We start from the raw sequence: 10,142 nt of genomic DNA on the forward strand, positions 1-10,142 counted from the left end.
GCCGAACTCTTGAATGTTTGAGCTTGGTTCGTTTATAATCGAGCCAAGCTCGAGCTTTATAACGAATATATGCATGACTCACGAGCTTATTCAAGCCTTTATCGAGCTTAAACAAACTTAATAAGTATGAATTATACATTTAATTTTTCATTAAATTAATTAAAAAGTAAATTATATATTTAAAGAAAAATATATTATTCTTATTAAAATTTGTAAATTTATTATAATAAATAAATTTAATAGATTTTTCTATATATTTCATAAATAATATGCAAAATCAATAAATCAAATATCAAAACTATTATTTTTTCATCTAAAAGATTACTCATGAACTTACCAACGAACATGTTCACGAGCTAACGAGTCGAATACTGTAAAACTTGAGTTTGGTTTCTTTATCTTAACGAGCCTCATTAAACGAGCTCAAACGAGCTTTTATCGAATCGAGCTTCGAATAGCTCATGATAAGTGCAATTTTTGCACTTAATTTACATTAGAATCCATTATGAATTATGCGTGTTTCGAACAGGATTATGCGTTTTTTGGTTTGTTTTTTGTTGTCATTTCAGGAATGGTGAAAATAGCGATCACGAAGCCAAGTGAACCAAGAAAACAATGAATTGCCATAACCTCGGACAGTGGCTCTCGCGCCCCAGCGCGACATCCCGCGCGATCGCGCGTACTGACATGCAAGGCACCAAACAGAACACATCGCGCCACCGCGCGACATCTCGCGCCATCGCGCGGACTCCCCATCACACCACTTGCAGAACACCTCGCGCCATCGCGCGACATCACGCGCGACCGCGCGCCCACTCAACTTCACACTCGGCAGCACACAACGCGCCCCAGCGCCAGTGCTCGCGCTATAGCGCGCACCGCGATCCAGATTTTTTATAAAAGGCCGCGCGAATTAGGTCATGGGGGCAGCCGTTTTGGTAGAGAAAACACCTCGGAGGGCTGGAGAAATCAAGAGACGAAGATCCGGAACGCGAAGATCGATCGTAGATACGAAAAACGACGGATCTGGACACAGAGACGACACTTCGGATTTGTATTTTATCTTTCGTTTTTATATTTTCGTGTAACTCAATGTCTGAATCTTCAAACATGCATTGTGTTTATTTAGATTTCGTGATGAACTAAATTCCCATTCTAGAGAATGACGTAACTCTGTTGATATGATGATTTGAAACCGTTATTTGTTTGATTGAATTCCGCTTTCGTTTAATTGTGTTCTCTGCGTTTACTGCACTGCAATTTACTGGCCATAAATTGTTGTTGTTTGATTAATCTTATAACTCGGGAGAGGGACTAGGATTATAGATCATTAGAGACACATCGTTAAATGTTTATAGCGTTCGGAAGGCGTATAACTTTAGCGAGGCTTAGTAAGAACATTGTTTGCATTTATCTATGAAACGTAGATTCTAATTAGGAATAATTGAATCGAAGTTGATAGATACACTTTATTCGTCACTTGGGAAAGGGGGAATAAAACAATCTAAGTGTTCTTGGCCATTAATCGATTGGAATTCAGGAATATAAATTAAACTGTGAATAATTATCGTGGAAACTTTGTGAAATCATTTCTCTAGATACCTTCTCTCATTATTATCTCTCAATCCGGTGATTTAATTTATTCATTGCTTTCAATTAATTCTTTCAAACAAACCAACCGTTTATTCAATCTCTCTAAATAAAGTTGAGACTATTTTATTTACAAGAATTGATATACAATTTTACGCACACTCCTCGTGGGATCGATATCTGTACTCTAACCAGTACTAAAACTTGACACCGTACACTTGCGGTAGGAAAACGCGCAACAAGTTTTTGGCGCCGTTGCCGGGGAGTGTCAAATTTGAATTTATATCAGTATTGTTACCAATTAGTCTAGATTTTAATTTAGAGCTTTTATTTTTATTTTATTTTAAATTGATTGAGCTTTTCATTTTTTCTGCTTGACAGTGCATGCTAAGATTGCAAAACCCCGACTCGCTTATTTTTGATCCGGAGATCGAACGAACTGCAAGAAGATTAAGAAAAGCGAGAAGGGAAGAAATCAAAGCGATGGCTGATAACAGAGAAAACGACCGGCAGATGCCGCCTGAGGCTATACCAATCAGAGATCACTTCCGACCAGTGATCAACACGCACTATTCTGGCATTGCTCGAGGAACCATCAACGCCAACAATTTCGAGCTTAAGCCCGCATTGATAAACATGGTTCAACAGAACCAGTTTGGGGGAGCCACTACTGCAGATCCTCATCTACATCTCAGAACATTCTTGGAGATTACGGACACGGTAAAAATAAATGGTGTTTCTGATGATACTATTCGACTGCGCTTGTTTCCTTTTTCTCTCAGGGATCAAGCTAGAGGATGGCTCCAATCGCTTCCCTTGGGAAGTATCACGACATGGCAGGAGTTGGCAACGAAATTCCTTTCTAAATATTTTCCTCCAGCGAAGTCTGCACAATTGAAGATTGAGATCAGCACTTTTAGACAGACTGACTTCGAGCAGTTGTATGAGGCATGGGAAAGGTACAAAGAGTTGTTGCGGAGGTGCCCGAATCATGGGTTTGAAGACTGGGTGCAGATCGAGCTTTTCTATAACGGGTTGAACGGTCAGACACGGACAACAGTGGATGCAGCGGCAGGTGGCACGATCTTTGCCAAAACTCCTGCTCAAGCCTACGACTTGCTTGAGCAGATGACTATTAATAGCTACCAATGACCGTCTGAGAGGTCAGGAGTACAGAGGACTGCCGGAGTTTATGCTGTGGATCCTATCACATCACTGACTGCGCAAGTATCAGCATTGACTACACAGATAGCGACTATGAACAAAGCGAGTACATCAAACTTTGAGGGACCATCAGTTGTCGTTGAAGAGTCACACACTCCTGAAGAAGTGCAATACATCAATAACAAGAACTTTGGAGGCTTTGGCGGATATCGAGGTAACCCTCCCCCTAATACTTATCATCCTGGGTTGAGAAACCATGAAAATATTTCTTATGCAAACAATAAGAATGTGTTGAACCCTCCACCGGGGTTCAATACATCAAATGGGGAAGGGAAGCCATCATTTGAGGATCTAGTGGGGACATTTATTGTTGAATCTGGTAAGAGGATGTCTAGAACTGAGTCTAGACTTGACAACCTTGAAACACATATGGCGAGTATTGGTGCTACTTTGAAAATCCTTGAATCGCAAGTGGGGCAGATAACGAAGCAACTCACGTCTCAACCGTCAGGCGCAGTTCAGAAGACTGCCGGCCCAAATCTGAGAGAGGTGAATGCCATTTTTATACATCATGAAGAGACTTGCGTGGTAGGCAGAGAAGAGAAGAGGGTTGAACTCACACCTGTTCAGGATGAAAAACTAAGTCCAACCAAAGGAGCCCGAGGTAAGAAGTCTGAGAGGTATGATTTAAACAAATGCATAGATATTTCTTTACTTCCCTACCCCCAGCGATTTTTTCAATTACAAGCTGAATTTCGAAAGAAAAAAGGTCTTGAAGATCTCAAGGACCTACACACTAATAATGAGTTTGTAGATCAGGTGGAAGGTGAAGTTACTGAAGGAACACGAAGAAATCTTCCTCAAAAGTTGCTCGATCCCGGTGAATTTATTGTACCATGTGAAATAGGAGGACATTTAGTAGAAAAGGCTATCAAGTATAAATATAATGCCAAGTTCTCTCTACGAGAAACTTGGATTGAGCAAGATGAGATCCACCGAGTTAAGCGTGCAGCTGGCAGATAAAGCGGTGAAAGTACCATTGGGTATTGTGGAAGATGTTGAACTGAAGATTGACAAATTGAAAGTTCTAGCAGAATTCTTGGTACTCGATATGGAGAATAGTCAGGACGTTCACGTCATTCTAGGACGACCTTTATTGGCTGCTGTTGGAGCCATCATCGACGTGAAACGAGGAAAGATGACCATGGAAGTTGAAGGTCAAATGGTAGCAGTAAGGGCATCCCAGAAATCATATGACCCACCATGAACAGGATTGGTGACAGTCGGGCTGATGACGTTAAACCAAGCGCTGTGTGGGAGGCAACCCACATTTATTTATTTTTGCATTTGTTTTAGTTATTTTATTTTATTTCGATTCCTTAGTCTATTAATTTTAAATTTCTCGATTCAAGTATTAATTTGCATTTTGTTATTTTTTTTTGCAGGTATTTTATTTAACAAAAAAAAAAGGGCTAAAAACAAACGAATGCGCGCCCTAGCGCGACATCTCGCGTGGCAGCGCGCTCAGGTCCACACTCGGTTTTACAGAAGCTCGCGCGCCCCAGCGCCATGTCTCGCGCGATCGCACGCATCATTTATGGAGGACTTACAGTATGTCACGCGCGATAGCGCGACTTCTCGCACCATCGCGCGCCTCAATTATTACATCGAATACAGTATCTCGCGCGCCACAACACTGAATGTCGCGCGATCGCGCGCCTTCCATAGTTGCCGATTTACAGTAGCTGGCGCGCGGTAGCGCGACTTCTCGCGCGACCGCGCGTCCTCAATTACTACCGACTCACAGAAGACTCCGCGCCCCAGCGCGGATTGTCGCGCGACCGCGCGCATCGCGATACACCACCAATATAAAACCCGCTTTTGTTTTCTCTCATCACAAATCACTCAAACCCTACTTCATCTCAATCTCTTGGCAGAGCCGCCGCCGCCCTCACACAACCCACTTCAAACTCAAACTCTACCACAATCACAATTCCTCTCCAAAATGACTCAACCACAAACTCCAGCCTGGCCACCACCCCCCCCAGATCTTTCACCACCGCAGAAAATGGATGATGATGATGATGAAAGGACCATGGATGATGACTCGAGCCCCGAGTTCTGACACTCGGGCGCGAGGTATGTGTTGTCATATTCTTTATTTCTATACATTGAGGACAATGCATATCTTAAGTTTGGGAGGGGTAAATTTTCTGCTTGTTAGTTTTTGTTTTATTTTTGCTCAGTAGTTAAGTTTTGATTTGTTTCTTTAGCTTTAAGATCAATTCTGCATGCTAGTTTTGTTAGGAAAAGTCATGGATAAGTAAAGTGTGTGGCCGATGATGAAAATTGAATTGCGGTCCTTAAATATATATGTGTTCATAATGCCTTGAGAGTCACAAATTTTTTTGCACTGTCGTGTTCGTTGATACTATTGTTGCTTAGAGACAAGTTGTATGCCTTTGATGCCAAATAGACGATGGAGATCTGAATCTTGGTAATCTTGCATGACATTGATTGACACTTTTGCAGACATAGAAACGATCTAGGCATTTCTTCACAACATCTTTGGGACTGTGTTCTTTGTTACTGTCAATTGTAGCCCGCTGAGCTTCGAAGAAATTGAGCTGTTTAAAATTCCTTTTGTACTTACCTCGTTTATCATTTTTGAACAAATGCATGTGATTAGTTTATATGAGATGATTAATGGATTGACGGTAATCTAGAACTTGGTTGAGCACTTTTCGAGGCGAAATACGGATAATATGTGACATAGGAATGATTTAGGCGATCTTTGGAACCGTTGAGCCTTCGAGCCTACCAAATGAACATGAAACATCACTAGTGACCCATTTTGAGCTTGCTAAAAATCAAGTGGTGTGTGTCAATGACACACAATAGCCCCTACTTGTATCTATTCTACAATCCCACAACAACTACCAAATGAAGCTTATACACTTATTTTCCTACCTGATTTTGAGAGAAATAAATTCATCGGTGTTGTAATGATTCGAATACTCCTTGAAAAGAAAAAGAAAAGTTGAAGTGTGCAAAAAGGAGTTGGCGAAGAAAAGAGAATGAAAAACAATGAAAAGAATCAAACAAGTGGTGAAAAAGAAAAAGAAAAAAAATGTAGAACATGAGTGATATGATTGAGAGGAAAACAATAAAGAGATGGTGAATGAAATGATATGAAAATGATTACTTCTCTCAAATTTTGAATTCCATTCCTTTATTGTAGCCATGAGCCGTAGCCTAGCGTTACAAGCTTACAAGGCCTATTAACCTTGTCACATTTACCCAATATACTAGTGGAGAAAAGCTGCTCAAGTCAAGCCTATGGATACCTGAAAAACATTGTCATCAAGTTAAATTTTAGTCACTTGCATGCGGGCATCTCAATGTGTGATTTCCTCTTTGGTTTACATGTTTGTTGAATATCTTTTGAGCAAATTAATCACCGATAAAGTCCTTTGTGATCTATGAATGTGAAATTGTATTTTAATAAATTGTGAGTTGCACTGAGTTGATGGTTGATAGGACTCGTTTTTACGTGTTTTTAGTGTTGTTTTCGAGTCGCATTCATGCATCACATTAGTTTGTTTTAGTTTAATTTAGCATTTTTCTATCATTATTTAGCATATGGCTGATCTCGTGTATATTTGTGGTTGTTTTGTAGGAATTGGACCGAAAAGTGGGATTTTATTTGGCAAAGCAGCGAAGAGATCTCGCTAGGGCGGTCAAAAGTGACCGCCCCAGCGAGCATTTTAATTTGGTCGAGCAGTTGTTGCGCGAGTGTCTCGCTAGGGCGGTCAAAAGTGACCGCCCCAGCGAGAATGTTGGTCTAGCCGAGGAGTTTCTGCGTGAACCTCTCGCTAGGGCGGTCCAAAGTGACCGCCCCAGCGAGACCATGGACATAGCCGATGATTTTAATTCGAGAACCACTCGCCCCAGCGGTCCAAAGTAATCGCCCTAGCGAGCTGCGAGATTTGAAAAGATATGTTTCCTTTTTTTTGGACTCTATTCTACACCATAGACCTAATACACGAGAGAGGCGGCGTTTTGGGCGATTTTTCATCACTTTCATCAGATTTTCTTGGAGAAAAGGCGACGAGCAAAGGAGATTTCAAAGACCTCGAGATTTCCACGCGTGGTGGCCGTCATCCGTCGTCATCTTTAGTATTTTCATTATTCGGTTTTTATTTCTTAGATTGTTGTTGGTTTTTATTATGAATTTTAGTGGCTAAACTCTAGATTTGTTGGGATTTGAGGGGATCCTACCCCGTACTCGTTGTTCAACATTATTGCTCGACGTTTCTATGAGTGATTTGTTTATGCTTTTGTGCTTTCTTATTTCAATTGAAGTCTAGCTAACTTCCTTTGATTATTTCATATTGTTGATGATTTCGATAGAATAATTGACAATAGGATCGAATAGTATAGACCACGGATTTACAATTTTAGTAGATATACGGAATTGGATACGTGTCGATAGTGATAATTCACCCGGATGAAAGCTAGTGGATTCCATAGAACGTAATGCAATCGTGAACTGTTAAATAATTGAGGATACTTGATTACTGCATGTTTATGATTAGTATTAATATAGCTCGACAGAGTATATTAATTAGTCTAGGGAATTCCGTCGAATGCACGAGTAAAAGTCGAGTATAATTATTTGAACACGAGCGGTAGGTGAACTGATAATTCCCAACAAATTCGTTTCTCATTTGATTTTAATCCAATTTAATCATTGATTTCTTGATTGCTTTTTCTTGCACTTTAATTATTTTAGTTATTAAATTCACTTTAGTTTAATCACCAACTCAATCTATCGTTGCTAAAGAAATTTACTTGGAAATAAAGATATTGTAACGCAGTCCTTGTGGAACGATACTCGTATTCACTTACGTTTATTATAACTTGACTATCGTGCACTTGCGATATTTAAATCGAGCTTTTAATTATACAACAAATTTTGGGACTATTCACTGTGCAAGTTTTGCTCGATCAAGTTTTTGGCGCCGTTGCCGGGGACTGTTGATTCACAATTTTTATTTCTCGTTTAAATTCTTTAGTATTATTTATTTTATTGTTATTTGATACTCTCATTGTGTTGCAGATCTCTCTTGCGGTGCATGCGAAGATCACTCGAATTTAAGCTTGAGCCTTTTGACCCCGAGATGGAACGCAGAGCTAGACGTCGAAGACAACAACAAAGACTCAAAGAACAGATGGAAAGACACGAGCAAGAACGTGGAGAGGAAAAGCGTGAAAATAGACAAGTTGAGATACCACGTCGCATTCCAATGTTGGATTATGCACAGCCGTCTCTTGATGGAGCACGTCCAAGCATCGTAAGACCAGTCATCCGAGCTAATCAGTTTGAGATCAAGCCAGCTATCATCCAGATGATTCAGAACACTGTTCAATTTGGGGGAAGTGCACTTGACGACCCTAATTCTCATATAGCTGACTTTCTTGAAATTTCTGATACTTTTAAGTTTAATGGCGTGTCTGATGATGCTGTTCGTTTGCGCTTATTTCCATTTTCACTGAAAGATAAAGCTAAGTCGTGGTTAAACTGTTTGCCTGTAGGGTCTATCACTACATGGGAGGATATGGCAAAGGCATTCCTGATCAAGTACTTTCCTCCGTCGAAGACTTTGAAGCTTAGAGCCGACATTACTACGTTTGCTCAATATGAGAACGAGTCACTTTACGAGGCATGGGAGCGCTACAAGGACTTGTTGAGGAGATGTCCACACCATGAGCTACCGCTTGGGTTAGTTGTTCAAACTTTCTACTATGGTCTGATTACTCCTAACCGTACTATGATAGATGCTGCTGCATGTGGTAACTTACTGAGAAAGACGGCTGAGGAAGGATATGAGTTATTGGAGGAGATGGCTGCGAGTAGCTATCATCCTCAGTCTGATAGGCAGAGACGAGGTGCTGGAGTTCATCAAGTTAATGATTTGTCTGCGGTTTCAGCACAGTTAGAGGCTTTGAGTAGAAAGATTGATGGGATGAGCATGAGTGGGTCGGCTATGCGTCTGCAAGAAATTTTCTGTGATAAGTGTGGGGGTGAGAATGACGTGCAGGATTGCCAAGATGGCAATCCATTTTATGTGCCTGAGGGAGCACCGGTGAAACAAGTGGGATTCCAGAACCGTCCTAGAAATGACCCTTATTCGAATACATACAATCCGGGATGGAGGAATCACCCAAACTTTTCGTAGGGAGGCCAAAACAGCCAAAATCGCCAACAAAGAGGTCCACCATATGGGATGCACCAAGGATTCAAGCCAGAGCCACCTCGGGAGGAGAAGTCCAATTTAGAGCAAATGATGACTAAATTTATTTCTGCAACAGAGACGAGATTTCAGAATCAAGATGCATCCATAAAGGGGTTAGAGAATCAAATTGGACAATTGGCAAAGTTGATTTCTAATAGGGAGCAAGGAGCTTTGCCAAGCAACACGGAAACTAACCCAAGAGAGCATGTGAAGGCTGTGGAATTGCGGAGTGGAAAAGCACTCGAGTCTCATGAGGAAAAGACCAAGCATGGCGAGGATGAGGTAGAAACTCGAGGAGGTAAGTCTTCTAACTCTACATCTACACCTATTGCACAAAATAAAATTGTTATCCCTCCACCTTTTCCTGCAGCGATGAAGAAAGCTAAATTAGATGCACAATTTGGTAAATTTCTTGAGGTATTTAAAAAATTGTATATTAACATTCCTTTTGCTGATGCCTTATTGAATATGCCAAGTTATGCAAAATTCTTGAAAGATATCTTAGCAAATAAGCGGAAGCTAGAAGATCATATGACGGTGAATTTGACTGAAAATTGCTCCGCTTTAGTTCAAAACAAGATGCCTCCAAAGCAAAAAGATCCAGGGAGTTTCTCTATACCTTGCATTATTGGTGATATTAATTTTCATAAAGCTCTATGTGATCTTGGTGCGAGTATTAGCCTGATGCCTTTTTCTGTGTTTAGGAGACTGGGATTAGGTGAACCCAAGCCAACTAGGATGTCATTGCAGCTGGCTGACAGATCTGTCAAGTATCCACGTGGGATTATCGAAGATGTTTTGGTGAAAGTGGATAAGTTCATTTTCCCTGCAGATTTCGTGATACTAGACATGGAGGAAGATTTAGAGATGCCTTTAATCCTAGGGAGACCATTTCTGGCTACAGGGAAAGCGCTAATTGATGTGGAAGAGGGGAAGTTGAGACTGAGAGTTGGAGAAGAAGAAATTATTTTTGATGTTTTCAATACTCTCAAGCACACAATGCACAACGATAGTTGCTTTCGTATTGATGTCTTAGATTCTATTGTTTGTGATTTTGTGCAGGATGGATTGAAAGAACCATTGGAGGCC

The 10,142-nt window shown here is 40.7% G+C and overlaps 1 protein-coding gene and 1 non-coding gene across 2 annotated transcripts; one reads left to right on the forward strand and one right to left on the reverse strand.

The window, feature by feature from the left end:
• The first annotated feature begins 2,073 nt into the window (after window positions 1-2,073).
• On the forward strand, window positions 2,074-4,021 carry LOC140835283 (uncharacterized). Its single transcript, XM_073200772.1, has 5 exons — window positions 2,074-2,229; window positions 2,431-2,665; window positions 2,759-2,968; window positions 3,086-3,573; window positions 3,677-4,021. The coding sequence occupies exons 1-5, from the start codon at window positions 2,074-2,076 to the stop codon at window positions 4,019-4,021; spliced, it is 1,434 nt and encodes a 477-aa protein (XP_073056873.1).
• A 4,402-nt stretch (window positions 4,022-8,423) lies between these two features.
• LOC140835593 (small nucleolar RNA R71) lies at window positions 8,424-8,530 on the reverse strand. Its single transcript, XR_012118916.1, has one exon. It is a non-coding gene; the product is annotated as a small nucleolar RNA R71 (small nucleolar RNA).
• Window positions 8,531-10,142: the final 1,612 nt, after the last annotated feature.

The sequence above is a fragment of the Primulina eburnea genome, chromosome 6, assembly GCF_022965805.1.
Source record: "Primulina eburnea isolate SZY01 chromosome 6, ASM2296580v1, whole genome shotgun sequence".
NCBI lineage: Eukaryota > Viridiplantae > Streptophyta > Magnoliopsida > Lamiales > Gesneriaceae > Primulina > Primulina eburnea.

Coding starts and splice junctions, on each gene's coding strand:
- LOC140835283 (XM_073200772.1), top strand. CDS start 2,074: ATGGCTGATAACAGAGAAAACGACCGGCAGATGCCGCCTGAGGCTATA. Junction 2,969..3,085: donor AGGCTTTGGCGGATATCGAG/GTAACCCTCCCC, acceptor CAAATGGGGAAG/GGAAGCCATCATTTGAGGAT. Junction 3,574..3,676: donor ATAATGAGTTTGTAGATCAG/GTGGAAGGTGAA, acceptor GACATTTAGTAG/AAAAGGCTATCAAGTATAAA.